This window comes from Peromyscus leucopus, chromosome 7 (genome assembly GCF_004664715.2).
Source record: "Peromyscus leucopus breed LL Stock chromosome 7, UCI_PerLeu_2.1, whole genome shotgun sequence".
Lineage (NCBI taxonomy): Eukaryota > Metazoa > Chordata > Mammalia > Rodentia > Cricetidae > Peromyscus > Peromyscus leucopus.
Genome location: NC_051069.1, coordinates 57,142,329 through 57,169,257, shown reverse-complemented (window position 1 = coordinate 57,169,257; position 26,929 = coordinate 57,142,329). Strand labels below are relative to the sequence as shown.

The window sequence follows — 26,929 nt, the reverse complement described above, 5'->3', positions numbered from 1 at the left end:
TTTAGCATGAATAAGAAATAATATTACTTTAAAGTGTTAATTTTTTACTGCGTGGACACACATGATATTACCAGCAGTCATTGTGTAGCACTGGACGGGGATCAGGAGGCCTGGCTTCTAACACTGCTCTGTCACTAGCAAGCTCTGTGATCTTTGGTAAGTCATTTAAACTCTATGTACATGACTTTAATATTTGTATATGAAGATAAATAGTACCTTCTTTGGAAGATCATTTTCAGGATTTAAAAATAAAGATGAAAGTATACTGTTCAATTTTAAATACAGGTGATTTCTTTTATACCTTCATTATGTACAGTCATATGTCTTTTTAATAGTGTGATAGTCTTAATCATTTCTACTATTGTCCTAGAAATTACCCATTGTAAGATAAATGTCCTTTGAGTATGTTGTAGTTTCATAAGAGCAATCTGGTGTATGTGAATCTGCTTTGTGTACTAAAATAAAATCATCTTTCACTTTAACATTTCTTACTGTCCATATTTACTTTAATGTATCTATTGAAACCATGTTTGTCTTTTTATTGAAGTGTCTTTCATTATTTATCCCAATTCAAACAAGTTTCCTAGAAAGCTTTATGATTGTGTAATGCACATATGCAAAATTGGCTTATGAAAATTTATATGTGCTTACAAATCCTTTACTATATGACTTCAAAACATAAACTGCCTAGTTATTCTAATGTTTAACAAAAAGTCTTTTCAAAACTATTGGAGAAATTATGTAAAGCAATGGAGCATGCAAAAGGTATGCTTTGAATAATAATCTAGGGATTTTTTTAAAGGTAATTTTCAGTACATATCTTTATTGTTTTTTATCTTTGTTGGCTTTAATATAACACTTATGTAGATTATAACCAACTGTAATTCAAATAGACCATTTGCTTTATTAAGTGGTATTTGTTACTATTATTATTACATTAATTATATCCTGTAACAGATACTATCAAAAAATTACACTTCAGCCTATACTATAATTTCTGTTGTTCTGATTTTATATGAGAAGTTACCAGTATAGGGAGGCATACTGCCTTATAACCATACCAGAATTAGTATAATTAATATATTCTTTTCTCTTCCAAGTAATTGGAATGCTATATATTTGGTCCAGTAATGACAACATTGCTTAAAATTATTTTGGCTTTGTAATTTTGATACTACCTTTATAGTTACTTACACATTTTTTAATATTTTTCAATGATAGTTATTTTATAAAGATTTCTTTATTTTATAAAGATTTCTTTCTCTCAGTTTCTAACAATCCCTTAGAAGTGAGACAAATGAAGTAAATGTTTGAAGCTAATATTTGGAATATAAAATGTAAGCAGTGTGATTATTTTCATAATTTTGGATTATTTTTGTTTTAAGGTTCTATTTTTGTTTTATCCCTTGGTACTATTATATGTAGAAAGACCAGAAATATTGTATGCTATTATACAATATTGTTATAATAATTTTCATAAGTTCTTACACATGTACTATGTGGTCATATTACCTTATGATTCTACTTCTATTCCTTGGCAACCACAGAAGTACATATGTCTTATTGAATTTCTATTTATCTTACCTGTCAGTATTTAATACATGCTTGTGATAAATTTAATGAAATATACTTTATAAAATCACAAACTGACAGCTTTGATTTTTTTTCCTTGTACTATACTCTGATTTGCCATGAAACTTTTCTTACTTTTTTTATTTGACCACATTATTGGATTTATTTTGTGTTTTTTAAATATAGTATAACTCCATTTCCACTTCACAAAGAAATATAGAGGCTACAGTTTTAGCAGATAGGTTCTCTCTCTGCATTGTATTGTCATCTCTTTTATCTATCAATTACTACATTGTAACTTTGTCCGTGTAACTTGATTGAGCCTTTAAATTTCATGTTATTTCTGTTCCAAATCAAATCCTTCTTTGCCTGAGGATGTATCATCTTTGTAATTCAGTGTATGTGTGTGTTGAACACATATATGCAATGTATGTGAGTTTGCTCTCTGATGCAAGTATATGTGGACACCAGGGATGGATGTAGAGATATCTTACTTGAGTATTCTCATCATCATCAATCATTATCATTATTATTTGAAACAAGATTTCTCACTAAACCTAGAACTTGTCGTTTCAGTTGGACTAACAGGCCAAGGAGCCACCCCTGAGATTCATATCCAGTGCTGGGTTTGGTGTGCACTGTACCAACCAGTTTTTAATGTGGGTGATGAGGATCCCAACCCAGGTCCTCATGCTTCATTCCAAGCAATTTATCCACTAAGCCATCTCCCATCCCTCTCTCTGGAACTCTATTGTTGTTTTCTCTTCTTGTCTCCTTTTTTTCCTGCCAGAAGCTATGTATCCCTTTTTAGTAACACTTATTTACTAAGTATAACATATTCTTTATCAGTGCCAGAGTTTTGCCCATAATATGTTTACTTATCTGAAATTAATTTTTCATTATTTCTTTTCAAATCTAACCAGTTCTTGAAAATTGTGCCTAATCAAATCTGTTCGTGATGGTCTTTGGTGAACTAATTGCCTTACTAATCTTTCTACATCGTGACATTTCTATCACATGTATTTTTGTTACTCATCAATACTGATCACCTTGAATTTTTCTTAACTATGTTTGCATGTTTGAGTTTTATAAAGTTTTTGTAAAGGACACAGGACCATGATTTTTCTGTGTATTCTTTTCAGCACAACATATAGCATAATTAAGAATATGTGTTCAAAAAGTAATGGTTGTTCAATGGATTATTTATACATTGACTATTCTGCAATTTTTTTTTTTACTCAACTATCTGGTGATTTGGCCTTGTGAACCATTTAATGCAGCCAAATTAATGTGTGCTATGTATTCATTGTTATGTTCCTAATAACTTTATTTTGTAGAAGCTTAAGTGACAATGGTACACGAAACAAGGAAAAATTCTAAAACCCAAGTACCTGAGCAAAAATCTCGAGTTGATTGGCGTCGGACTAAAAGAAGTATCTCACAGTTATATGATAGTGATGAAGAGTTTGATAGTGATGAGGAACTTGAACTTGGTACTGATGAAGAGCTTGATAGTGGTGAAAGTATTGATAGTGATGAAGAGCTTGATAGTAGCAAGAAGCCTGGTATTAATGAAATACCAGAAAAAGAAACAGAGCTTAAATTAACCAAAGTCGAAAGTGAGGGAAGCAACAGTAAACTTCTTATGAACCCTGGCAATAGTTCAACAGATGAAGAAAAAATGAACAAAACCAAACATAATGACTTACCAGATGATGAAAATCACCCAGGTCAAGAGGAGGAGGATGTCAACAAGCACACCAAACAAATCACAGAGGAAGATGTGGAAGATGAAGACATCAAACCAGGAAAAAGAAAAAGGCTGTCTTCTGTAATGTACGACAGTGATGACAGCGATGACAGTGATATTCTAGTTAGAAAAGTAGGTGGTAAACGTCCACGCAGGGTGGTCGAGGAGGAGTGTTCTTCACTGGAAATGGAACAAGAAACCCCTGAAAAATCAGTAATTGCTCGAAAGCGAGAAAACCACCAAAAGCTAAAGGAACTCTCAGAAAAATCGCGCCAGAGACAGAGACGCAATAGTGGTAGAAATTTTGAGGTGTGTTTTATTTTGTTGGTTTATTGTGGTTAAATTTTTACTTGAAAGTAGTTTTTATAAATATTAAAGTACTGAATCTATTCTATTTCCAATAAGTTAGAATATTTAAATAAGCATCCCTGACTGTTGTATTATTGTATTTAATAATAATTTATTGTGAGCCTCACTCTCTCTTTTAAAAACACTGAAAGACTGTTGTTCTGTATGGTCTTTCCCATTCTTAATTGTTCATATTCTTAATGTTTATTTTAGACATTTTACATCACATAACCAAAGTGTATACTTCTTCAATTTTAAAAGTTCAATATTTAGCTTTAAAATATGTGCTTAATTATGTGGATCCATTTTTTGCCTCCTGATTTAACTTTATAGCCATACTGGCTTTTCTTAAGACATAATATTTACTCAAGCATTTATTTTCATTTAATTAGGATTCTGAAAAGGAATCTTGTTCAAGTACTGATGAAGATGAGGATGCGGATGACTACAAATCTGACGAAAATGGAGATGATTATATGATTGATGATTTTGTAGTGCAAGATGAGGAAGGTGATGAAGACAATAAAAATCAACAAGGAGAAAATTTGACTACATCACAACTGAAATTAGTAAAACAGAATTCTATTTGTAAGTTAAATGTGAAGACAGTGGTTTGTGTCTTGTTCAAATCATTATATAAAGCATCAAAGCCTATCAATATCATCTTCTAAATTATTGGTTAAGAACTATGGTTTTATGTTCAGGTATTTTAAATTTTACAATAAATTTATTCCAGTGGTTTCAGGAATTCATTTTCTTTAAAATACTATGGACCCCAGCAAACAAGCGTTTATTTTCATCAGGCTAACTTTGTCAGTATTTGCCACTGTAAATATAATTGAAAACACATTTATTAATTAAAATAACATTAGAAAACTTATTATATTGACAAAAATATTTTATAGAAAATAACTGTTTTCAAAAAAAAGGAGACTGACATTGTTCTGTGTTCTTTGAATCACTTTGAAGATATATTTTTAAATTTATTTGTATGCGTGTGTACCTGTGTGAGTTTATGTGCACAATATGCATGCATGCAGGTGCCTACAGCAGCAAGAGGCCATTGGATTTCCTGGAACTGGAGTTAAAGGCAGTTATAAACCCAGTGTGGGTAGTGGGAACCAGACCCAGTCCTCTGCAGGAGCAGTAAGCACTATTAACCACTTAGCCACCTCTTCTGCCCCATTAGATGTCTTCAACGTGATCTTACTAGAAGGCTTTTGTTGAAGTGCATGAAACAGTTTGCCTCACACTGATATGTAGCTGGAAAAGGGAAGAATATTTCCATACAATTTCCAAAATAATTGGGCTTTTCTTATCAGATAATGTTAATACATAAAAATCTGACAGGTGATACTTTCCTGAAGGTTAGTTTTAATGTGGAAACTGAAACCATTTAAATGAACTTCTAATACTAATATTACAAACCATTGGCAATTTTGCATTTTGTTGGCTATTTTACTCATTATAGTAAGACATTGGTCATTTGGAATATAGTAGTTTGCTGTGTCATATAGATACTCCATATCTTCACATATATCACCATGTTTTTTTTACTAATATCTGTTGATATCATAGTTTCATCAGATTATTCCTTTAATATTGAAAAGCTGTCATCTGCACAGTTACTGCATACAAGTTTTTCAGAATTGTGATTTTTACTTAAATATTTGACTTATTGGCAACAAACACAGTAAATTCTACTTAAAGTGACAGGCTCACATTGTTCTTTCTTGAGAAAACATTTGACAGATATTAATTGGATATCCAGTTTGTCACTTTTCTTTCAAGTGAAAATGGTTGTTTCATGACAGATGAAGCTTTGTCCAGTTATAACAGTTGCATGAGTGATTTTTCCTCAGAACCACCATTCTATTTTGGCATGCAGTATAAGTTCATTTTATAGAGTACTAAAAGACTTGTTTGTTAAATTAAAGATTAATGGCAGTAATTATTTTTACTATTTCATCAAGGGTATTCCTAAGTAAAAGGATAGTTTTTATCATCGTACTTCACTGTGGTGACTGCCACACTTGTTGTCTGGTGTTAGTGCTGTGCTTTTTGTGAAGGGGCAGCCATTTTACCCATTGTACTTTTGCACCATCAGTGAAAATATCAGAAAAATATAGTGTTTTAGTATCAATAATTGCATGGATCTTGCTAGTATCTTTAATAGATGTTAGATATATACTTGCTCTAAAACCACTGTTTTTTACCAAGCTTTTTGAATTTTCACACAGTGAAGCGTACCAAAACTAGGAAATTTTCTTTTGTGTGTGTGTGTATGTGATAGATATAATTTTAAATAACAGAATTTGAAAAGTTGGAGTATATTTAAATATGCATACTACTACTTGGATCCCTATAATTTTACATAAATTCAAGGATTGTCTTTATGATGTTTTACAGTTTATAGAAACAGGTTCATATATTAAAGAATACATTTTTCTAAATATTTTAGGAAAATCATATTTATCAAAATTAAGTATAGCAGTTCGACTTATATTCCACAATTTGTAATGAAACAATAGGTTGAAGAATGATTCATATTTCATGAAACTTGGCAAATTAAGGAAGAAAATGAGGCATTTCAAAGTTAATCTCTAACTTTCTTATATCAGCAGGTACTAGTTCACTTGCCACTTGGGCATTTGCATCAAAAGACTACTTAATTAAGAGACATGTCATGATAATGGATTCTTTATCTAGACTGTGTTAAATATGTGCAAAACCAATATGTGTAAACTACTTCTAATTCCTTCTCTACCTACTCCTTTCTGCTTACATTATTTTAATGGCAGTTTGAGAATTAGAGAATGGTTGGATGGAAATTAGAGTTGCCATTTACTCCCTCACTCACACAGTTTCTCTATTACTGACCTCTTACACTACTTTGATACCTTTGTTACAATTGATGAGCCTCTCTTGGTACATTATCTCTAATTCATAGTTCACATTAGAGCTGTCTCTTTGTCTCATACCTTCCATGCATTTGACAACTGTCTAAGGACATATCCATCAGAATAGTTTCAGTGTCCTCAAATTTTCTTTATTCATCTGTTACGTTCTTTTGAATGTTCTCCACAGGCTTGTGTATTTGAATACTTACTCACTGTTTTGGGGGAGCTGTGAAAACTTTCGATTGTGGGACATGTGGGAAGAAGTGAGTTTCCAGGGATCAGACCTTAGGAATTTACAGTGCAAACCCTGCTTCTGTCTAAGGTCACACACTTGCTTGCTTTCATTTTCCCTTCACTGCTGCACTGTGACATAAGCAGCCTCATGCCTCTGCTGATGCGACTGTAAGCTGTTCTTGCTGCCATGGTCTGTACCCTGAAACAATTAGCCGAAATAAATCTTTCCTTCCTCAGGTTACTTCTTGTCAGCCATTTAATTATAGCAATGTAAAAAGTAATAAATGTACATTTCCACCTTCTCATCCTAGAACCTTAGGAAACAACTTATTTGTTTTTGTCTCCATAGTTTTTAACATTTCCAGAATGTCACATAATTAAGAACACCACAGCATGTAACTTTTCCTGTTGATTTCTTCACTCAACTGTGCATCTTGAGTTTTTCCCCATGGCTAAACAAGATGCCATAGCTCACTTATTTTCATTACTGAGTAAAAATGAATTGTATGGATTTGCTACAGTTTATGCACTCACCTGTTGCAAAACATCTTGGTTGCTTCCATGTTTTGACAATTTTTATGAATAAAACTAATATAAACATTTGTATTCAGGATTTTCTGTGGATATAAGACTGTATCTCACTTGAATAAATTCCAGGGAACTCTGGGTTATTTTTAATATGAAATATCTCTACCTCAAGGTTTATATTTCACTTTTTGTGTAATCTGTTTTGTATGTTCTCTAGTTGCAGTAATCTTACTCAACAAGTTGTGTTTCTTAACTGGTAACAGTATTCTTGTTCTTCCTTTCTTGAGTTGAAATGAGCCACTATTCTAACTCTTTATTCCTGTTTCCTGTGGAAGTACAGAGTAGTAAACATGGACTCTGGATAACTTCTGCTCGCTAACATATTCTTCGTTTCTTGTGTTAACCCAGTGTTGCTTTGTGCTTTGCTGCCACTGGCCACTATCACTTCTTGGATGTGCCTCTTTTATAACTTCTACACTACCACTCTCTCCTGCCTTTCCTAATGTTACACTATTCTTCTCCCATTCGCCATTCAACTTTTTTATATCCCTGGATTTCATCATCAGCTGCCTTAATTTTGCTTGTACTTGGGGCAGTTTCCTATTACTTTAGCAGTAAAGTATATAGACAAAAGTTCTCAAATATTTAACTTCAGGCAAGATTCTCCTGAGTATAAGGTCCAAATTTTTATCAACTTGATGGGCATGTTTATCTGAGTATCTTTTATAGATCTGTAGCTCAATAAGTAGAAAACTGAGTAAGAGATATAGTCAAGGAGTTGAGGAAATAGATTACTATTGTTAGGATGATTAGATAAGCTCATACATTTATCATAACTGGACATGAAAAAGAATTTTTCAGTATATAAAAAAGTAAAGCCCAGTGAAATAAGTATCTGACTTCTGGAAGAAAAGTTTAGATGGTTGGCTACTTTCCCTCTTTGTTGTTTTGTTTTTCATTTCTTTTTATTTCAGTTAAGATAAGAACTTACACTGTCACCTAGGCTGGAACTCACTGTGTAGCCCCGACTGATTTCAAACCAATGCTAATTATCCTGCTTTCAGTCTCGAAAGTTTCAAGGATTGCAGTCTTAGGCTACCACTCCCAGTGCTTAAGTCTTTGTGGCATTTTATAGGAGCACATTGTTAGTTGGGTAGGTGATTAAAATAAGCATAGTGTCAGAATATTCCTGGATTTTATGGACTGAGATAAATGCTAATCATGACAAGAGCTTTGTAAATATCAGAGCTAATAAAAACAAAAATTTAAAGTTTATATGTATGATTAATTAATAGTTTTAATTTATCAATTTTATGTCCAGTGAAGTTTACAAAATTTAAGCATTTTTGATTAGCCAAAGAATTAAGTTCTAAAGGTTGCTATAAATTAATTTTTATAAATTTGAAACATCTTTTTTCTCATTAAGACAATAGCCTATTTGATGGATTGTGTTACATTATTACCAAATTGGCAGATTTATTCTGCCAACTTCCACAAGAATTCATACTAAGTGCAACTCAGGAGATGCTTCTGCCTACTCTACATTCAGTGTACAGTTGAAAATCAAAATTGGCCACCAATGATGGCTTGTGCCTATAATCCCAGCAGTAGGAGGCAGAGGCAGATAGATCTGGGAGTTCAAAGTAAACCTGGGCCACACAGGAAGTTCCAGCCCAGCCAAGCCTACACAATTAGATCCTGTCTCAAAAAATGAATGTGGGTGTCAATTCATTGAAGCCTAGGGAGCAGTAGGAAGACATCTGTCATTTCCTCACCTCCTGCCATTTGGCCAAGGTGTACATCTATAAAATTTCTAGTTTTCTCCTTCATTACTAAACATGACAGTAAAGTCTTCCTCCATTTACATCAGCTCTGTAAATATCTGCTTATATTCTGAGACTCAGTTCTTCTGACCGATGTGAAAGGCAGTTGAAGGATAGGTATTTGTCCACCACATCAGACCTGCATAGTTCACATGCCAGAAATACTGTACACAGGTAGAAGAAACTGGAAAAGTACTGTTAGGTGGATAGTAAGTATTGCATTATCCTCTTAGCACTCTATCCTATCATATGGTCAAACAAAACTGAGTAGTAGAGCTGAAAAGAATACATTTCAGCCAACCGCTGTGTCTTTAGAATACTGGAAATTAGACTAAGAAAATAACCAGCTTAGTTGCCACCTGGCAATTCAGATAATTCTATGAGTGCAACAAAAAGTGAGCATAAAAGCAATATTTGATTGGATTCAATGTGAATATTTTTTAAAATGAAGTTTTTTTAATTACTAAAAGGATCATTTATTCTTTACATGACCATATTTTCAAGTGAGAACTATCATTTATAATGAAACACTAAAGGTGTTCTTTATGAAATGAAGAGGGCAGAAATGTTTTCTATTTCAGATGCTCTTGAGCAGGCATGAAGATGTAAAAACAAAACCAATAGAGCTATAGACGGTCTCCGATCAACAGCAGTGTGTTTGTGTATGTGTGGTGGGGCTGGAAGCAGGGCTTTAGTTTCTATCCCCAGCCCAGATGAGGTGCAGTTAAGGAATTTTCACATTATTCCACTTCCTGTTACTGTTTTTCTCTTCGATGCAGTGGACACCTGCTATATTCTTTGCTCTGCCAAAACAAGTCAGAGACTCTAGAGAAGATAGGTAAGGCTTCAGGAGGCTGATAGTCAGCCAACCCTCAACCTTCACTTTGGTCTTCACAGGACCCATCTGATTCATTTATTTTGGTTTAAGAAAAGAACAAAAACCATTTAAACTGCACTAGCCCAATTATCCATGTTGGGAAAAAATATTTTCTGCTTAGGAGGAGTTTATTGTGAGGTAGATAAAAGAGCAGCGGTATTGAAAAAGACATTTGCACCTAGGATAATGACATGTTTATATGTGTGCATATAAGCACAATTGCTATGTTTCTAACTTAAACACTTATACAGAAGTTAGGAGAAATAATATGAATATTTTAAGCATGAGAGTGTATATTGGATTTCTTTCAATAATTTTCTACCCATATTCTGTTTTCCCTGATGTGTCCAGGGATAGAGAGGAACTGTTACAAAAGAAAATTTTCCTACTCTGCTTCTACCTTTCATGTTATGTGTATGCTTTCATTCCACAAAAGAACATGTCAGCAAGCCATTCACTTCTTTCTGGAGCAGTATTTATAAACTTTCTCTTGGTTCAAGACCAGTTTGGGAAGAGATAGCAGAAAAAAAAATACCCTCAGAACCCGTTAACAGTACTCATCATCTCTGTGGTGTCCTGGGAGACTCATCTCCCACAGATATCCAAGAGAAGCTATTTTGAAATTGGTAAAGGAACAGTAGCCAAAATAATAGTGGATATACAAAACTCAATTACTTTCTTCTATACAAGAAATGAATACTTTAAAAATATAATTAAGGAAAATTCCTTGCACGCTGACAACAAAATGAAGTTCCTAAGCCTGATCATAAAATCATGGCTGGCTTTCTAGATAGAAAAACACACTTATGATGAAATAAGAAAGGAAACGTAAGTAAGTGGAGAGACAACCACGATCTGAAAGTACTACACACACAAGAAGTTTTTCTTCTGAACTTCACTTAGAAGAACAAATGCATAAGAATAAAGTGAATTTTGAAAAAGTAGTAATTGAAAGGATTTTTCACTACAAGATGTAAAAAGTTCTCATTCAGCTGAAATAAGTACAGCAGGGCAGAGCTGACATGGGAAAAACATCCAGATCAGTAGGAAGGATGTGGAAACAAAATCTCAGCATATGTAAAGCTAAGGAAAGCAGAAAAATAACAGATTACTGAGAGATCAAATGGAACATGGAATTGATTGCTACCTTAGAAAAATAAAATCATGCATAATAACAAATATGACTTCTTTACCCTTTTCTGATTGAAATGATCATGAAGTACATGCATAGCATGCAGGAGACCCTAGGTGCAAACCCTAATATTGCTAAACAGGAGATGATCACGGGGGAATTTTCAAGTAAGTCCCCAAGACTATTCCACAGACATTCATCTAATATAGGAATTAGAACTAATCTTGCAGGAAGCCTGGCTCCAAACCTAGTTCCAAGCCCCTTCTCTGTTTTCTTGTGATTTTAGGGATCTTGGTCACTGAGAGTTGTCATTTTTCCTACTAGGTGAGAAATTTGAATTTTATATTTTCCAACTCTCAATCCAGTTCTGTGAAAGCTGATACCAAATTGGTAGGCCTATGCAGGGAACATGAACACAAAGTCTGGAGGAGACTGCCTGGTACTCAGCTTCTAACACTTAGCTAGATGATCTTAAGAAACCTTTTCATCATCTCTTTAGTTTCCTCAACTGAAAATACACCAAGGGCAACATCTCCTAGATTAGCCCTTTAGAAATAGGCAGTGCACTTAAGTGTTTCAGGTGATGCCTGATATTTACTTCCTCGGTTGTGTTATTTTTCAGTTGGAGATACTAGGAACGTTATCCCAGCACTGGCTACCATTTACTCAAATATGATGAAACCAGAAGCTTCTTTGTAAGGTGATTCTGATGAGCATAGCTAGGAAGACGATACTGTGGTTAGGAAGTAAAACACCCAAGCAATGCTGATCTCTGTCCTTTCCTCCTGCTCCTGAAGGAGAACTTTCAGGGCCTTAGAAATAGAGATGCAGCTCTTAAAATTCCATGGCAGATGAGTAACACTGGGCATTAGCACATTCAAGACTAACATGTTCAGTGAGGTTTAAAAAAAAATGTTGTATTTGTTTTATGGTTAAACTTAGTCCCAAAGAGGTTGAGTTTAACCTTTTTTCCCAACACGTCTGTAAATAATCCCCAGAAGAGTTTTCCTTTAATATTGTTTGAAAAGTATTAGTTGGAGTTTGGATGAATTTTTATTTCAAAATTGTATACCAACTTTATTTTATAGCAGTGTGGAAAGTCAGAGGTGAGTTCTTTGAATTATTACTGTTTTTACTTCCCCATTAGATGCTACTGGTGTGTGTGTGTGTGTGTGTGTGTGTGTGTGTGTGTGTGTGTGTGTACAGTCTTGTATCCTCTAATGACACAATTGGAATTTTCAATGATGATAGGCTCTCTAAGGTCTAAGACTCAGTACAAATTACTTCTGTTGATATTTAAACTTTAGCAACTCTGTGGAAAAAGTAAAGACTGAAATTTCCCTGAAGGCCTAAAAACCTTACAAAGCCCTTTTAGCAAATAGCATAATATGTTCAATTCACTTAATCAGCTGAAAATAAAACCCAAGCCAATTCATGATTTCTAAGAATATGTCCTACTTTTTTACTCTGCCCCTAACTAAACGTCTTCCACATTTCCAGTCATAGTTCATAGACACCTCCAGCAGGGCAAGTGTTCTTTGATGACCATTTGAATCATGGGAGGGAGGATTTGCTAGAGAACTTCCATATCCCAGAGTAAAGTCTAGTCCCAGAGTAACAAGAACAGCACCACTGCCTGGCCTGTCACCATGATGAACTCATGTCTGAGGCTAGCTTAGAGAGACTATAATGGCATTATGTGAGTAGTGTGGCAAAGAGAAGGCACAGCTCTTTAACATCTAAAGAAAAATCCTACATCTGTGGCAGGTTAAGGATAATGGAGTCGTTATGCCCGCTAAGGTTTCTGTGAGTAGTAGTTTCCTGGGCTGTGTCATGTGTAGCATGTTGTAGACTAAAGCATATTAAACAGTCTATTTGGGAGGCTTTCTTACCTTTTTTATTCACTCTAGTTGATAATTTCAAGTAGACATGGATTATTTTGATTTTTCACAGTATACTTCTCAGTATTCTCTGAAGAATTTTCCCTTCATAAGTCTGGGACCATTTTAAATAACATCTAGAGACTTTGGGTTAGAAACCACCAAATTTGTAAAATAGACATTTTTTTATTGCCCAAGTCACAAAAGCATATACAGGATGAGCATACTTTGTGTGACTTGTGGTAACCAGTTTCCTAGCATTGGAAGGGGACCTGCTGCAGTCACAGAGTAGTTTTGTCTGTTATATCCTAATAATTATTTTAAATTAATTTCAGATTCTTTTAATGACCACTATACTCACTTTGAAACAGTTGTGAATGCTCTTCTGATCAATGCTTTCGATGAATCTTTTCTGGAAACCTTGTATGGTAAGTGAATAATACCACTGGAACGTTTTTACGTTTTCCTAAGCAGCTTTTGAAATTAGATGAAACAATGCCAAGACAAACCATTCTTAAACCTTGCCAGTTGTTCCTTCTGGAATAAACTACACTCTAAGTGCATTCACATGGAAGTCTTATTAATATTATTTGAGATACACAGACGGCAAGGATGTGACAAGTCCTTGCTCTCAAAGATTCTACAGTGAATTTGAGAATATAGAACATACCTCTAAAACAGAAAGTTGCCTCAACATTCGTATGCTTTCTCAGTTCCTCTAAGAATTTTGAGTTTCACCAAAAGACACATGCTCTTTTCTGCATTTATGTCTTGGTCCATGCTGTTCTCTGTAAAAATGTAATTGTTTTTTATTATAGATATTCTAGGTAAATGTAAAAATATTTCTGTTGTAAAAGTATGAATACTTTTCATTGTCTCACTTATACCACTCACATTCTGAGTATGGCTGTATCTGTATATGAGAATGTATCTGTTTTCTTGCCTTATCAGAGTAAGAAATTAAACCATTAATATATACATGTCCCCAACACAGAATCTGACATTTCATGGACTATACATATGTTGTGCTGGACACCTGAGTGCCTAAATAAGATTTTATTCGTAAGTTATAGAACAAATATTTCTGGAATGCCATCTATGGTCCAGGCATTATTTGAGGATTGGTGATATGGTAATTTCAAACCACAAAAGGTAAGGGATACATTAGATTTGTATCTTTTGTGGTTTGAAATTAATCAACAGACAATAAGTGATTAAACAAGTAGATAGACTAATATATGAACTAAAATTAGCATGTACTTATTGTGAAAATAAAAGAGCATATAGTTAGACAATAAGAAGAGAAGCTAATGTCAATTAGATGTGAGACAGACAGAGAGAGAGAGAGACAGAGACAGAGAGACAGAGAGACAGAGAGAGTGTTGAGTTTAGGCAAGGTTTCTATTGCTGAGATAAAATGCCATGACCAGAAGCAACTTGGAAAGGAAAAGGTTTATTTCAGCTTATAACTCTCAGGTCACACTCCATCACTAAGGGAAGTTAGGAAAGGAACCTGGAGACAGGAACTGAAGCAAAACCATGGAAGAGTGCTGAGAATTGGCTTACTACCCCTGGCTTGCTCAATCTGCCTTCTTATACACTCTGGGACTACCACCTGTCCAGAGGTTGCACCACCCACATCAATCACTAATTAAGCAATTACTACAGACTTGCCTAGGCAAGTCTTATGGAGGAATCTTCTCAGTTGAGATTCCCTCTTCCCAGATGTGTCAAGTTGACATCTAACCAGGACAGATTAATAGATGAACTATTATATCTATATCTATATCTATATCTCATATATACATATATATGAAGATTGGACAGATTGGTCAAATAATGTAATGAAGTATCATTTAAACAGAAACATGAGTAAGGTGAATGCATTAATTTGCTTTATATTTCTGTGATAAAAATACTGGCCAAAAGCAATTTAGGAAATAAAAAATTATTTGGCTTATGTATACTAGGTCAGAGTTCATTGAGGGAAGCCAAAAAAGGAACTTGGAGGCAGGAAGTGAAAAAAAGACATAGAGGAATGCTGTTTACTGAATTCCTTTCCATGGCTTGCTTAACCTGCTTTCTTATATGACACAAGACTACCTGCCCAGGGGTAGTACTATCCACAGTGAGCTAGGCTTTCTCACTTCCATTATTAATCAAGAAAATGCTCTACAAATTTGCCTATAGTTAGTCTCATGGAAATATTTCCTCAATTGAGTTTCCCTCTCCCTCCATATGTCTAGGTTTGTGTCAAGTTTTTAAACACCAACCAGAACAATTGATCCCTTACTAGTTTGACACACCAATATATTACTATTATACCATAACCTTTCCTTTCTTATTTGTTTACAATATCTCATATTGATATCGATGTCCAATAAAGAATACATTTCAAATTTTAAAAGCTACAGTCTTTACAAATTCAAACACTATTAAATTCTCTCTCTCTCTCTCTCTCTCTCTCTCTCTCTCTCTCTCTCTGTCTCTCTCTCTCTCTTTTGAGACAAGGTTTCTCTGTGTAGCCTTGGCTGTCCTGGAACTCACTCTGTAGACTAGGCTGGCCTTGAACTCAAAGACCCATCTGCCTCTGAGTATTGGGATTAAAGGTGTGCACCACCACTGCCCAACAAGTTCAGTCTTTTTAAAACATCAAAAGTCTTTGTCAAAGTTCAAAGCCTACAGTTCCAAAGTCTCTCAGTCATGGGCTCCTGTAATCAAAATCAAAAGATGAGTTAAATATTTCCTTTCTCCAAGAGAAGAATCAAGGCATATTCACAGCCAAAGCAAAGCCAAAGTTCATCAGTGTGAAGCTGAGTGTCAGACTTCCGGGACTCATTCACAGTCTTCTGGGCTCCAGAGTGCTTGAATAGCCATCCACAGCACACACAGCTTGTCTCCTAGGCTCAGGCCAGCTCTACTCTACACTTGATGCTCTCCTTACTGGTCATCCCATGGTATTGTCATCTCCAGTATGCTGGGAACTCTGCAGCTACAGGGCTGTACCTTTACCAATAGCCTCTTCTGGGCTCTCTTCAGGGACTCTTTACTGTGTCACATGGTGTCAAGCTTCAACTACTCTCCATGACCCCTTCAGGCCTTCAAACTAGTTCCACCTGTGTGAGTCTTGCACATTACCCAGTTTGACTACCAGCACAAAGTAAACCCCTAGACCCATTCGGGCCACATTTTCTGTGTGCTGACCCTGAGGAAGTACTTTCCAGAAGATTATACCTCAGTGATGCTGGTCTCTTCATTACAGCTGATTCTTCAGTCTCAGGTGACCAGCACCACAGATTCTTAATTCAAAGTATCATTCAAAGGGCTTCAGCAGAGTCTGTCCTTTAACTGAAACTTCACAAACCAGGCCTCCATTTTTATCTTCAGGATCCCACAGAACAGCACATTAAGCTCTGAGCACTCAGTGGCTTATCCAGCCCAAAGTTCCAAACATTTCCATAATCCTTCCAAAACATGGTTAGCTCTGTCACAGAAATATTCTATTTCTGGTTCCAATTTCTGTATATAGTCTGCTTTATATTACTATGATAAAATACTAACCAAAGGCAACTTGGGGGGAAAGGGTTGATTTGGCTTGTATACAATGGGTCATAGTCTATTGAGAGAAGCCAAGGCAGGAACCTGGAGGCGGGAATTGAAACAGAGGCATAGAGGAATGCTGCTTACTGGCTTGCTTTCCATGGCTTGCTAAACCTGTTTTTTGTTTGTTTGTTTGTTTGTTTGTTTGTTTGTTTTATACAACTCACCTTGTATTTACAGAGTTTTGTGTCAAGTTGGCCAAAACCAACCAGAACAGTGATATATGCATGTTTTATGCTTAGGATCACAGTAAGAGTTAAGAGCATTCAAGAACAACTAGGAAGACCAATGTCATTACAGTGTAATGAGTCAGGGATGAGGGGAGGAAGATTTCAAAGGAGCTAATAGTGGAAAGAAGAGCTTTTAATTCATGATATAGCATTTAAATTTGCAGTGACATAATACAATATGATAAATTTATTAGCTATGTTCATTTAGAAATAAATTTCTGAAGAAAGTGGAAAAATGAAGCTTAGCACAGGCCATGACAAAATACATATAAATTGAGAACAAAATATTAGTCAAATTAGGAAAGCAAAACTGACTGTAGTATACTATGAGGGAATGAGGGGGAAGACAAAGCAGAAAAGGCTTTTCCAGTGTGTTGGCAGGTGTTACCACTGGATCACAGATGGAGCCAGCTTCAGGGGTCCTTCAAAGCATGATCAGTTTTAAAGGAAAATAAAAGGTTTTGTGCAAGCCTGATGTTTACAGGAGGTTATCAGAAACTCTGCCCTGTTCTTCCATGAAATGAACCATTTACTTCATTAACTATTTCCTAATTTCAAATATTTTCAACTAGCCAGTCATCTTTCTAAAACTCTAACACATACATAGTGTTGAACTGATTCAGTATTTTAAGTGTTCTGCTGTTTTTTTGTCGTCTGCTCACAGCTGGCACCAGGAAGAAGTCATATGCAAAAGATATGTTGACATCTCTTCATTATTTGGATAATCGCTTTATTCAACCCCGTCTAGAGAGTTTAGTCTCTAGAAGTCGATGGAAAGAGCAATATAAGGTATATAATTTGCCTTTTAATCTCGGGTAAGAGCATGGGGACAGTGGCCCTCTCAAGATTTTAATATCCACCCAGATGGAATCATTTGCTGAAGTGTTGGCCTTTTGCCTTGTTAAATAACAACACACTGGTCACTTCTCAAGTCTTTTATTGTTTTAAATATCCACACAATGTCTTCAATAATTGTTTTAAAATAATTTCAGAGCATCTCTAGAACTTAGCCTATTTTAAAATAAGGAGATTGTCTTATAAGATGATTCTTCTTAGAAGTAAGACACAGATGAAGAAGTTTGAAAAAACACTGTTTAGCTTAAACTGGCTTCTGTATTGGAGCACTTTTCTAAGCACTAATTCATGAATTTATACCTCAGGTCTACCAGGAGGGGATTTAGACAGCAGTATTTCTCAAATTAGTCGATCCTATGAGGCTGCTTCTCTTGAGATACTGATTATTCCTTCTACTGTTTTTTTAAAATATTTTTTGTGTATATATGTATGTTTGAATTGTGTGGAAAGTATCTAATGTGTGTGAATGAAGATACATTCATGCCACAGTCCACTGAGGGAAGAGGACAACTTTCAGCACCTGGTTTTCCCTTCCACTGTGGGTTCCTGGGATCAAACTTGGATCATCAGGCTTATGTGACAACAAATAGTTTTACCCAGGAGCCACCACTTCAGGCCCCTCTTGGGGTATTTGGTTTCCATCAAACAGTATGGAAAATACTAACTTACATCATGTTCGACATGCTCTATAACTTAAGATTTTATAATTCTAGCAATTTGGAGAGTTGACTTTTTAACATAAGTATTACTGGATTCTTTGTAATTCTCTAGATTTGTATTTTAGTATCTCTAATGGCAGACGATGTACTATATGATACTTAAAGGTACCCCTACTGCTGACATTCTATTTTCTAATAATTAATAAGAGGAAAGAATGGTAGATAATAGACATTCAAATTCCTTAAAATTTCTCTAGCACTTAAATCAATTTCTGTGCTCATTTACTTCAGAAAACTTCATTTCATCAAGAACTCTTCAGCCTGAAGTAAGCCTGATGATAGAAGATGGTTCAGTTGGAGGGACAGTCAGGGGCTTACAAATTACAAGATTTCCAGTTCAAGGATGGCTTGAATTTAGAACCACCATACATATCTTCTTATCTGTAGATTTTAACACCTCTGGATCCCCAGTTTATTCCTTAGATACAAAAAAAAAAAAAAATACTATCTGCTTTTAAGGGAAATAGGTGTTTAATTATTTTAGGTAAAATGCACAAAATAATTATTATAATATTATTTTCATTAATACAAAGAAAAAATGTTACAATTTTAAAGACCATTTAGCCTTTGACAAATGACTTATATGTGAACTGTATTACTTAACCTCTGTTTTACAATGAGGACGGTGTAACCAGAGGAAGTAGTATTGCGCAGCTGGTACTTTCTCAGGCCAGTGTTTAATAGTCTTTCAAGACTCAGACCTGTAAGTTACATTGTGTTTTGTCACACTGGCAGGTGACAGTGAAGTTAGAAAACCCATGATGAAATAACAATAAGATTCACAGAATTATGAGACAGATGATTCTATAAGGTCTTGGGATACACTGAGTCATACTGCAAAACATGAAGAAAACTTACTGGTTTAACCCAGAAAAATGTGTATGTCACTTGCATGCGGAGTGCATTCTGTTCACAGTAGTCACTCAAAATACCAAGCTGTTTGAGCTTTCATCTCACTATGCTTCCACAGCACCATAGAAGCAGGAAGGGAAGAGGGCAAGTCTGGATCTTAGTCTGTTAATGACAGGCTGTGAAGTGTGAAGAATATGACAGGTAAATAAGAATAGTGTTGCAGATCACACATACAAAAAGGATCAGTGTACCATCAGACTGGTGTACGGGGTGAATGTGGCTTAGTAACCATGCTTGCAATATACTTAGTGTGCTCATTCAACTGTGATATTAAAATACAGGACTATCTAGCACAGCCTGCATGTGAGCACAGTTACTCAGGTACAAGTAACTTCATGTCTAATACAGTTTGCTCATGCAGACCAGTGTTTCTCACATTGTTCATTGGGTGGTAATCCAGTCACTAGATGGTCCATCAGCACTGGACATGGAACATCGTTCATTTCAAGGTGCTTGTTTTTATAAGACAGAACAGGTGACTACAGGAGGGTTAAGTTATTTCCAGAATGTTTAGAGAAAAATGTGATTTCTCTCATGCACTGAAGAATGAATGTAACTTGTTTTTCAAATTCTAACTAGCTTAAACGAATTAATCTTTCTCTTATCCTGAATTTTTGTTGCTCATCTTCCAACTTTACTTAATATCTCATTGATGCTAATTATCAATGAGACCAGGAAAAAAGTAAGTTAAAGCCTATTGGAAACACTACTTAGTAATTTGTAAGTAATGAGATAGATGAAACTGATTGTTTTTCCTTGTCTGTTTTTTATTAATAGTTCAAGATTAATAGTTCATTTTTCAATTTAAAAATACCTTCTTCAAGTAAAAAATTTCATGTGTTTTATTCTTATATTTCTTCCCACTGTTTTCCAAAATGAGTTATAATTTGGATATATTCATATTTGACTTAATCTTCATTATTTCTGACTGTCGGCAGGAACGAGTTGAAAGTTACTCTAACTTAAGTATCCATCCAAAGAACCCCGAGGACTGCTCCTGCCAGGCTTGTGGGCTGCATCGTCACTGTAAATACTCAGTGCATCTCTCAGGAAAGTTGTACAACAACAAGACAATGGAAACAGATGACTTCATGTCACATGACAAGCAGGTACCTTTTGCTAAGGTCTGCTTTTGATATTTAGAAAATTGAGGCTTCATAGCTTGTCCTCTAGGTAATTCTCAGAAAGAGAGAAACTACTACAAAGAAAAGAGTACAAGGAAAGGAGGTACATTTGATTTTCTTTCTTTCTATTAGTGTGTCACAAATAGTAAACCTAGGGCCTCAGCTTGCTAAGTAATCACCCTGCTGAGTAACACCCCTCACCTCAGGGTACAATTTTCAAAGGTGAAAATTATGTCTTATATAGCATATACCCTCTTAATTCAGTGAGATAAAATCAGTACATATTCTTAATCTCTGTGAGTCATATTGTAGGGCTGGGATGTACAGGATGAGAGTGAGGAAGAAGGTCACGTGGGCAAGAGAAACAAGTGCTGCCTTTGAAGTCCAAAGAAGAGTATGGCCTAGGTCAAAACCTCATGTCACATAGTATTGAAATTAGTAGTTTCTAGGTAAGTAATTGAAGATGGCTGTTCATCCTAGAAAGAAACAATTTAGATTTTATCTGGTGTGTCAGTGTCTAGAGCAATTATTTACCTAGTTAAGATGCTGTTAAATTTGGACAGAGAGAAACTTCAAGAATAAGTAATTGCTAGGCATAGTGGTGCACATCTTTAATTCAAGCACTCGAGAGGCAGAAAGAAGCAAGAATAGGGCAGTCTGGTCTACAAAACTAGTTCCAGGACAGTCAGGGCTACATAGAGAACTCTTGTCTCAAAAAAGAAAGAAAGAAAGAAAGAAAGAAAGAAGGAAGGAAGAAGGAAGGAAGGAAAGAAGGAAGAAGAAGGAAGGAAGGAAGGAAGAAAACCCAAAATGTAAAAAAATTAGTAATTAATAGACAAGAGTGGGAACTCATAAAAATATAGATTCTGTGTGTGTTTTAATCTCACTTGTAAGAAGTCTGCATTTGTAAATACCTTGAAAACTTCTTCTAGTGACCCTGTGTATCTTTGGAGAATGTATGTTTTGGGAGGGAAGTATGGTTCATGAGCACTATTGGGCAATAGTTGACCAGATCCCTGTAAGCATTACAATAAAGAATAGGAAAATCATTTAGAGATTTTATTCTTGGGGACTGGAGAGATGCTTCAGTTATTAAAAGTATTGCTGGTCCCTCAGAAGACCCTGGTTCAGCTCCCAGCTCCCACATGGCAGCTCACAACTGTTTATAACTCCAGTTTTATAAGATCTCATTCCCTCTTCTGGCCTCCCTTGGCTCCTGCATGCACGTGATACACATGCATACACTCAGGCACAAACACGTATACATAAAATACTGTAAAAATTTATACATGGATAATGAATTCAGAATTGCTCTTAATGTTTGGAAAACTACTATAACATATACTTCTTTTAACAATATTGTATATGCAATTTCCTCATTGCTTAACAATAATCTATGATTTTTATAAGAAATCCAGAATCTTATTGAAAGTGATTGAATATTTCAAGAACCATATTCGGTTGTATAGATCAAATATATTGATTTGAACATGTCTTTGTTATATATAGCTAATCCTGGAGGGAAAGTAGAGTTAAAAATTATTCATAGAATTCTAACATGACTGAGGAGAAATAAAGTTTCTATTAAAAATGGTTAATTCAGATATCTAAAATTAAGATCACATATAATGGGACATGTCTCTAAATCCTAATATTTAGGAGTCTGAGACAGGGAAATCTGAATTCAAGGCCAGTCTAATAAGCTATATAGCAAATGCCAAACCGGCCTGATCTATACAGGGAGACTGTGTTTCAATAAAAAGACAAAAGGAAAGAAACAAAGGAAAAGAGAGGGAGAGGAGGAGAGAGGTAAAGGAGTAGGAAAGGAGGGAGGGAAGACAGGAGAAAAGGGAGGGAAGGGATCTCAAAGGAGAGGAAGTGGAGGTGGGAAAGAGGAAAGGAAAGGAAAGAACAGGGAAGACCAAAAGAGCAGAGTCACACAGTTGGGAAAATAGAAAAGTTCAATACATGAGAAAATGCTTGTTTTCCTTAAGAACATACAAATAAAACTATTTAAGATTCACATTGATAGCTTCTAAATTACTGAAATACTTTTAAATCAAGTGCAGAGAGGTAATAGGATCAGCATTGTTTAGATGTAAAGTTGGTAGGCGTATGACAAGTGAGATTCCTAGAGGAGGAGTCTGGTACATTTGTAAATGCAGGTGATTACATAGTCAGAGTTGCTGTAGTCACCATACGTCTACTGTATGGAAATAAATGTAGCAAAATTAAATGCCATAATTGCAAAGTTCACTGAAGCATTGTTGATAGGGAGTGAGGTACAAAATAGTAGAAACAGTCCAAATAAAACTTTAGAATAGTGATATGATTGTCTGATATATAAGAATGTGTGGCAGGCTATAGTACCACTCACTCAGATGATGTTGTTAACAATAGTTATTATAGGTGTTTTGAAATGATGCTAGGTAAAATAAATTTTCTTCAGTAAATTTTTATTTTAAAAAATAAAATCATTGTATTCTAATTAACTCACAAACATCTCACAGAACTAGTTTAAGGAAACCACTAAAACACTTTATTTTTTTGTTTTGGCATAGAATTCAATAGTTTTCATAAAAGTATGATCAGAGTCCATCACTATCATTTACTGTGTCAGTGCATGCAAATAAAGGAAAAAAACAAATGTACTTACATTCTGGGGCTTAAAGAGACTGTCCACACCTCCACCCACCACCCTCATGTTGTTTGGAAACCAAAGTCTCTACTTTGTGATTGTGCTTATAGTTACATAAAATTGAAAGCTTAGGATTATCCAGGTTCTTTTTGGGGGTTAAGTAAAACAGTTATTGTTTTTGATAATTTTCTTTTCTTTGACTTAACAAAGATTAGATTATTTGAAAGGAAGGATATGCTTTGATGAAAGATGGAGTCTTCACAGAGTGAGTAGTTTAGTTACAGTAGTGTTATTTTGGACAAGAGGCCTTGGACCACAAGGTCTTGAGAGAAAAAAGCAAATCTTATCAAACTCAGGAAATGAAAGAAACTTAATGCTGACAAGACCACTTCCCAAAATTAAATAAGCAGAAATAGCTGCCAGATGGGGAGGAAAGGGTAGTGGGGGAATGGATTGGTGGTTGGGTTAACTGTACATTGTACAGGATGTTCTAGGAATGCAGTTCTTGTGAAGGTGAGAACCTGTGCTGGGCTTCTCACTCTTGCACTTGCCTTTGCTTCATCCACGTTCCTGTATGTAACTCCAGTGAACTCAGTAAACCACTAAGTTAGACTTGGGTGGAATGGTTCCTTTGGCGTATTTTTGAGTACCATTTCTGTGGTGAATAAATGCTTGTTCACGACTCTCTAGAAGAAGTCACAGGCCACACATGGTGGTGCACACCTTTGATCTCAGCACTCTAGAGGCAGGGGCAGGTGAATCTCTGAGTGTGAGTTTGAGGCTGGCCAACAAGGACTACACAGTGAGTTCCAGGACAGCCAGAGCTTCACAGAGAAACCCTGTCTCGAAAAAAAAACAAAAGTCATAGGACATGATGAAATGTCCAAAATGCTTTCCTTAACCATGCATCAAACAAAGCTGCTGTCCTGCCATCATTATATAACTTTAACTCCTTTTTGGCCACATACCGATGACCTGTTATCTTCACATCATCATCATCTTTGTATTTCTGTGCATGTGGATTCAGAAAAAAAGTGGCATAGATGACTATTAAAAATTATATAGTTTGTACTAAACTTGTACACTTGAGCATAGAGACAAATAGTTAAGTTAGGACATTTGTGCCTTCTCGCTCTTATATGATATGATCATGTTATGATGTTACAATATGATCATGTTATGATATTTGGAGCTCATTTTGATGAATTTTCTACAAAGAGTGAAAATAGTGTGAATTAAGATATATTTAGTTTATCTGTATAGTGTTGGCTTCCTGTTTTAGCTGTATAATGAACCATAACTATCAAAACATGAAAGAGAAATGGTCTGGTTGACCGATTTCACAAACATGCATCACAGAGTCCTAGAAGTCCATATATAATCAAGGCAGACAATAAAATGTTAATGTCTTACTTACACATGACATATGAAGTAAAGCCAAAGATATTCCTGCACATAAAGAACATTTTTACTTTACATTTGGGATTGTTTAGGAAACAACTAATAATACTTAACATTGGTGTAAGAGTGCTTCACTTTTAGTTGTTGCTTATATGTACAATTTATCATAATCTGGGCATTTTAAACACAGTAAGTGTATACATGCCATACTTGGCATGCTTTTTCCTGCTTTTGTGTGTATCCATTTTTCTGCCTTAAGAGCAATTTCTTTCTTTCTTCTCAAATTCAGATAATTGTTTTCAGAATCATGGACAGAGGCTGGGGATGTGGTTCAGTCAATAGAAGATGGCAAGCATGAGGACCTGAGTTCAATCCCCAGCATCTACTAGATAGATAGAGAGATGGATGGATGGATGGATGGATGGATAGATAGATAGATAAATATTTTAAGCTCTGGAATGCCTCGCCTATTTGGAAAACCCAAAGCCAATGAGAAATGCTGCCTCAAAAGAAAAAGGGTTAGTGGAGCCGGAGGAATGACACCTGATATTGCCCTCTGGCATTCATATATACATGCACACACACACACACACACACACACACACACACACACACACACACACACACAGACATGGACTGACATCTTGGTCGCATCCTGAGCAAAGCAGTTGCTGTAGTGTTTTATAATCATCCTTCTCCTAAGGCACTAAGCTCCCTAAATCTGAAAATTAGAAGTGATATATATATATATATATAATAAAAAAAAAAATATATATTATATATATTATATATATAATTATATATATATATATGTACACTTTATATTTGAGATAATGACATTTATTTCTCAATGTAGGTGTTTATTGTTGGCAGAATTTGTGCTAATCGCACCAGAATTTATCATAAACTGAAACATTTTAAATTCAAACTGTACCAAGAATGTTGCTCCATTGCAAGAGCAGAAGAAGGTAAAGATGAACAAGTCAAAGAAACAGTAGGAAGAGTCTTCAGTCAGTCAAAAGAGAGTGGCTGGATTAGAAAGGTAAGACCATAGACCTCCTCATTCTGCAGAATCTGGAGACGTGAGGATGCCAGCAAAAAGATGACATTAATAGACAGTGATACTTAAGAAAATCTCTTCTCTTCCTGTTCTTATGTTTCCTCTTCTGCCACCTCTTCCTTCCACGTTTATCATTGTTCTATTGTGAATAGACATCCTGATGCTCTAAGAATTTACTCACCTCATGGAGATTTTATTAAACAATAATGCTGTACCTTAACAAAAGATGCCTCTTCTTTCTCTTTTATGTATGCAACCTTACTAACATTAAGTGACTTTTTTTTATTGCTGTGATAAAATACAACGACAGAAGTGTCTTAATAGAAAAGGGGTTCTTTTTCGCTTACAGGTGTGTGCTATGCTCCATCATGGTGAGGAATCCTGTAGAGCCTGTCTTGTTTCAAAGTCAAGAAGCAAAGAGATTAATTCTTCTGCTCAGCTACCTTTCTCTTTATGCAGTCCAGGACCCAAGCCTAGAGAATAGTGTCACATACTTTTAAGGTAGATTTTTCTACCTTAATTCACCTAACCTAGATAATCCCTCAGAGGCATCCCCAGAGATTTGTCTCCTGGGTAATTCTAGATCCTGTCAAATTGGGAATCAATATTAGCTATTATATTCCAGGGTAGGTTTTTGGGGGTTAGGGTGAGTCAAAGTATAGGATTGACCTTTGCTAGTCTGCTTTCCTTCTTTAAAACAATCAATCCCTGTGATCTAAGAGTGAAGAAGCATCTGGTGCCAGCCTGATGAAAGGGTCTGCATCACCAATTCTAATACAGCCACATCCTCTTCTTGAGGACCTGGGGCTGAGTAGTTGGCATTGTCACTGAAGATAGGAGGGCATGCTGAGGCTTCAGGCTGTGGAACCTGCTGTGATAACCCTGTTCCTTGATAGTTACTGAATTTGGTATCTGAGATAGAGTGGGAATTCTAAAGAGTCCAGCAGATCTATAAGATCTGGCATTTCAGAAGCTCTACTTTGCTCGCAAAATCTTTAGAAGTATGCTGTGGAAAGAATGCTCATGACAGCAGTTTTCTAAAACAGAGTTAGTCCTGTAAATATGTGAACAATTAGAAATTATTCAGGAAATTTGGATCAATGACACATTCCATCTTGAAAAATAAAAGAAACAAAAAAGAGCCTGACTTGATATCTTTTGCCTGGGTTATATAATTGGGAAATCTGTAAAAGGGCAAAAGTGAGGCAAATAAGCTTTATGAGCAAAGAGATAGGGAGCAGCAACACAGGACCACCTCAGGGTCTGTCATGTGCAGTAGAGAGGTCGTCGCTACAGAGAAAGACATTGGAATTACTTTCCCTCTGGATAGTTACTGTCCTACCTGA

The 26,929-nt window shown here is 35.5% G+C and overlaps 1 protein-coding gene across 4 annotated transcripts in view; it reads left to right on the top strand.

Moving 5' to 3' along the window:
* Positions 1 to 26,929, top strand: part of Ccdc82 (coiled-coil domain containing 82) — a 36,933-nt gene that overhangs the window by 2,436 nt on the left and 7,568 nt on the right. Inside the window, exons 3-9 of one of the 4 annotated variants that reach the window (XM_028873107.2) lie at positions 78 to 156; positions 2,910 to 3,631; positions 4,063 to 4,258; positions 13,380 to 13,472; positions 17,539 to 17,663; positions 20,299 to 20,469; positions 25,380 to 25,565. In XM_028873107.2, the coding sequence (XP_028728940.1) occupies positions 2,924 to 3,631; positions 4,063 to 4,258; positions 13,380 to 13,472; positions 17,539 to 17,663; positions 20,299 to 20,469; positions 25,380 to 25,565 (1,479 nt within the window). In that variant the 5' untranslated portion in view covers positions 78 to 156; positions 2,910 to 2,923. Of the gene's footprint in view, positions 1 to 74; positions 157 to 2,909; positions 3,632 to 4,062; positions 4,259 to 13,379; positions 13,473 to 17,538; positions 17,664 to 20,298; positions 20,470 to 25,379; positions 25,566 to 26,929 lie in introns of all 4 variants that reach the window. The other 3 variants (XM_028873105.2, XM_028873108.2, XM_037207763.1) reach the window with 3 other exon arrangements.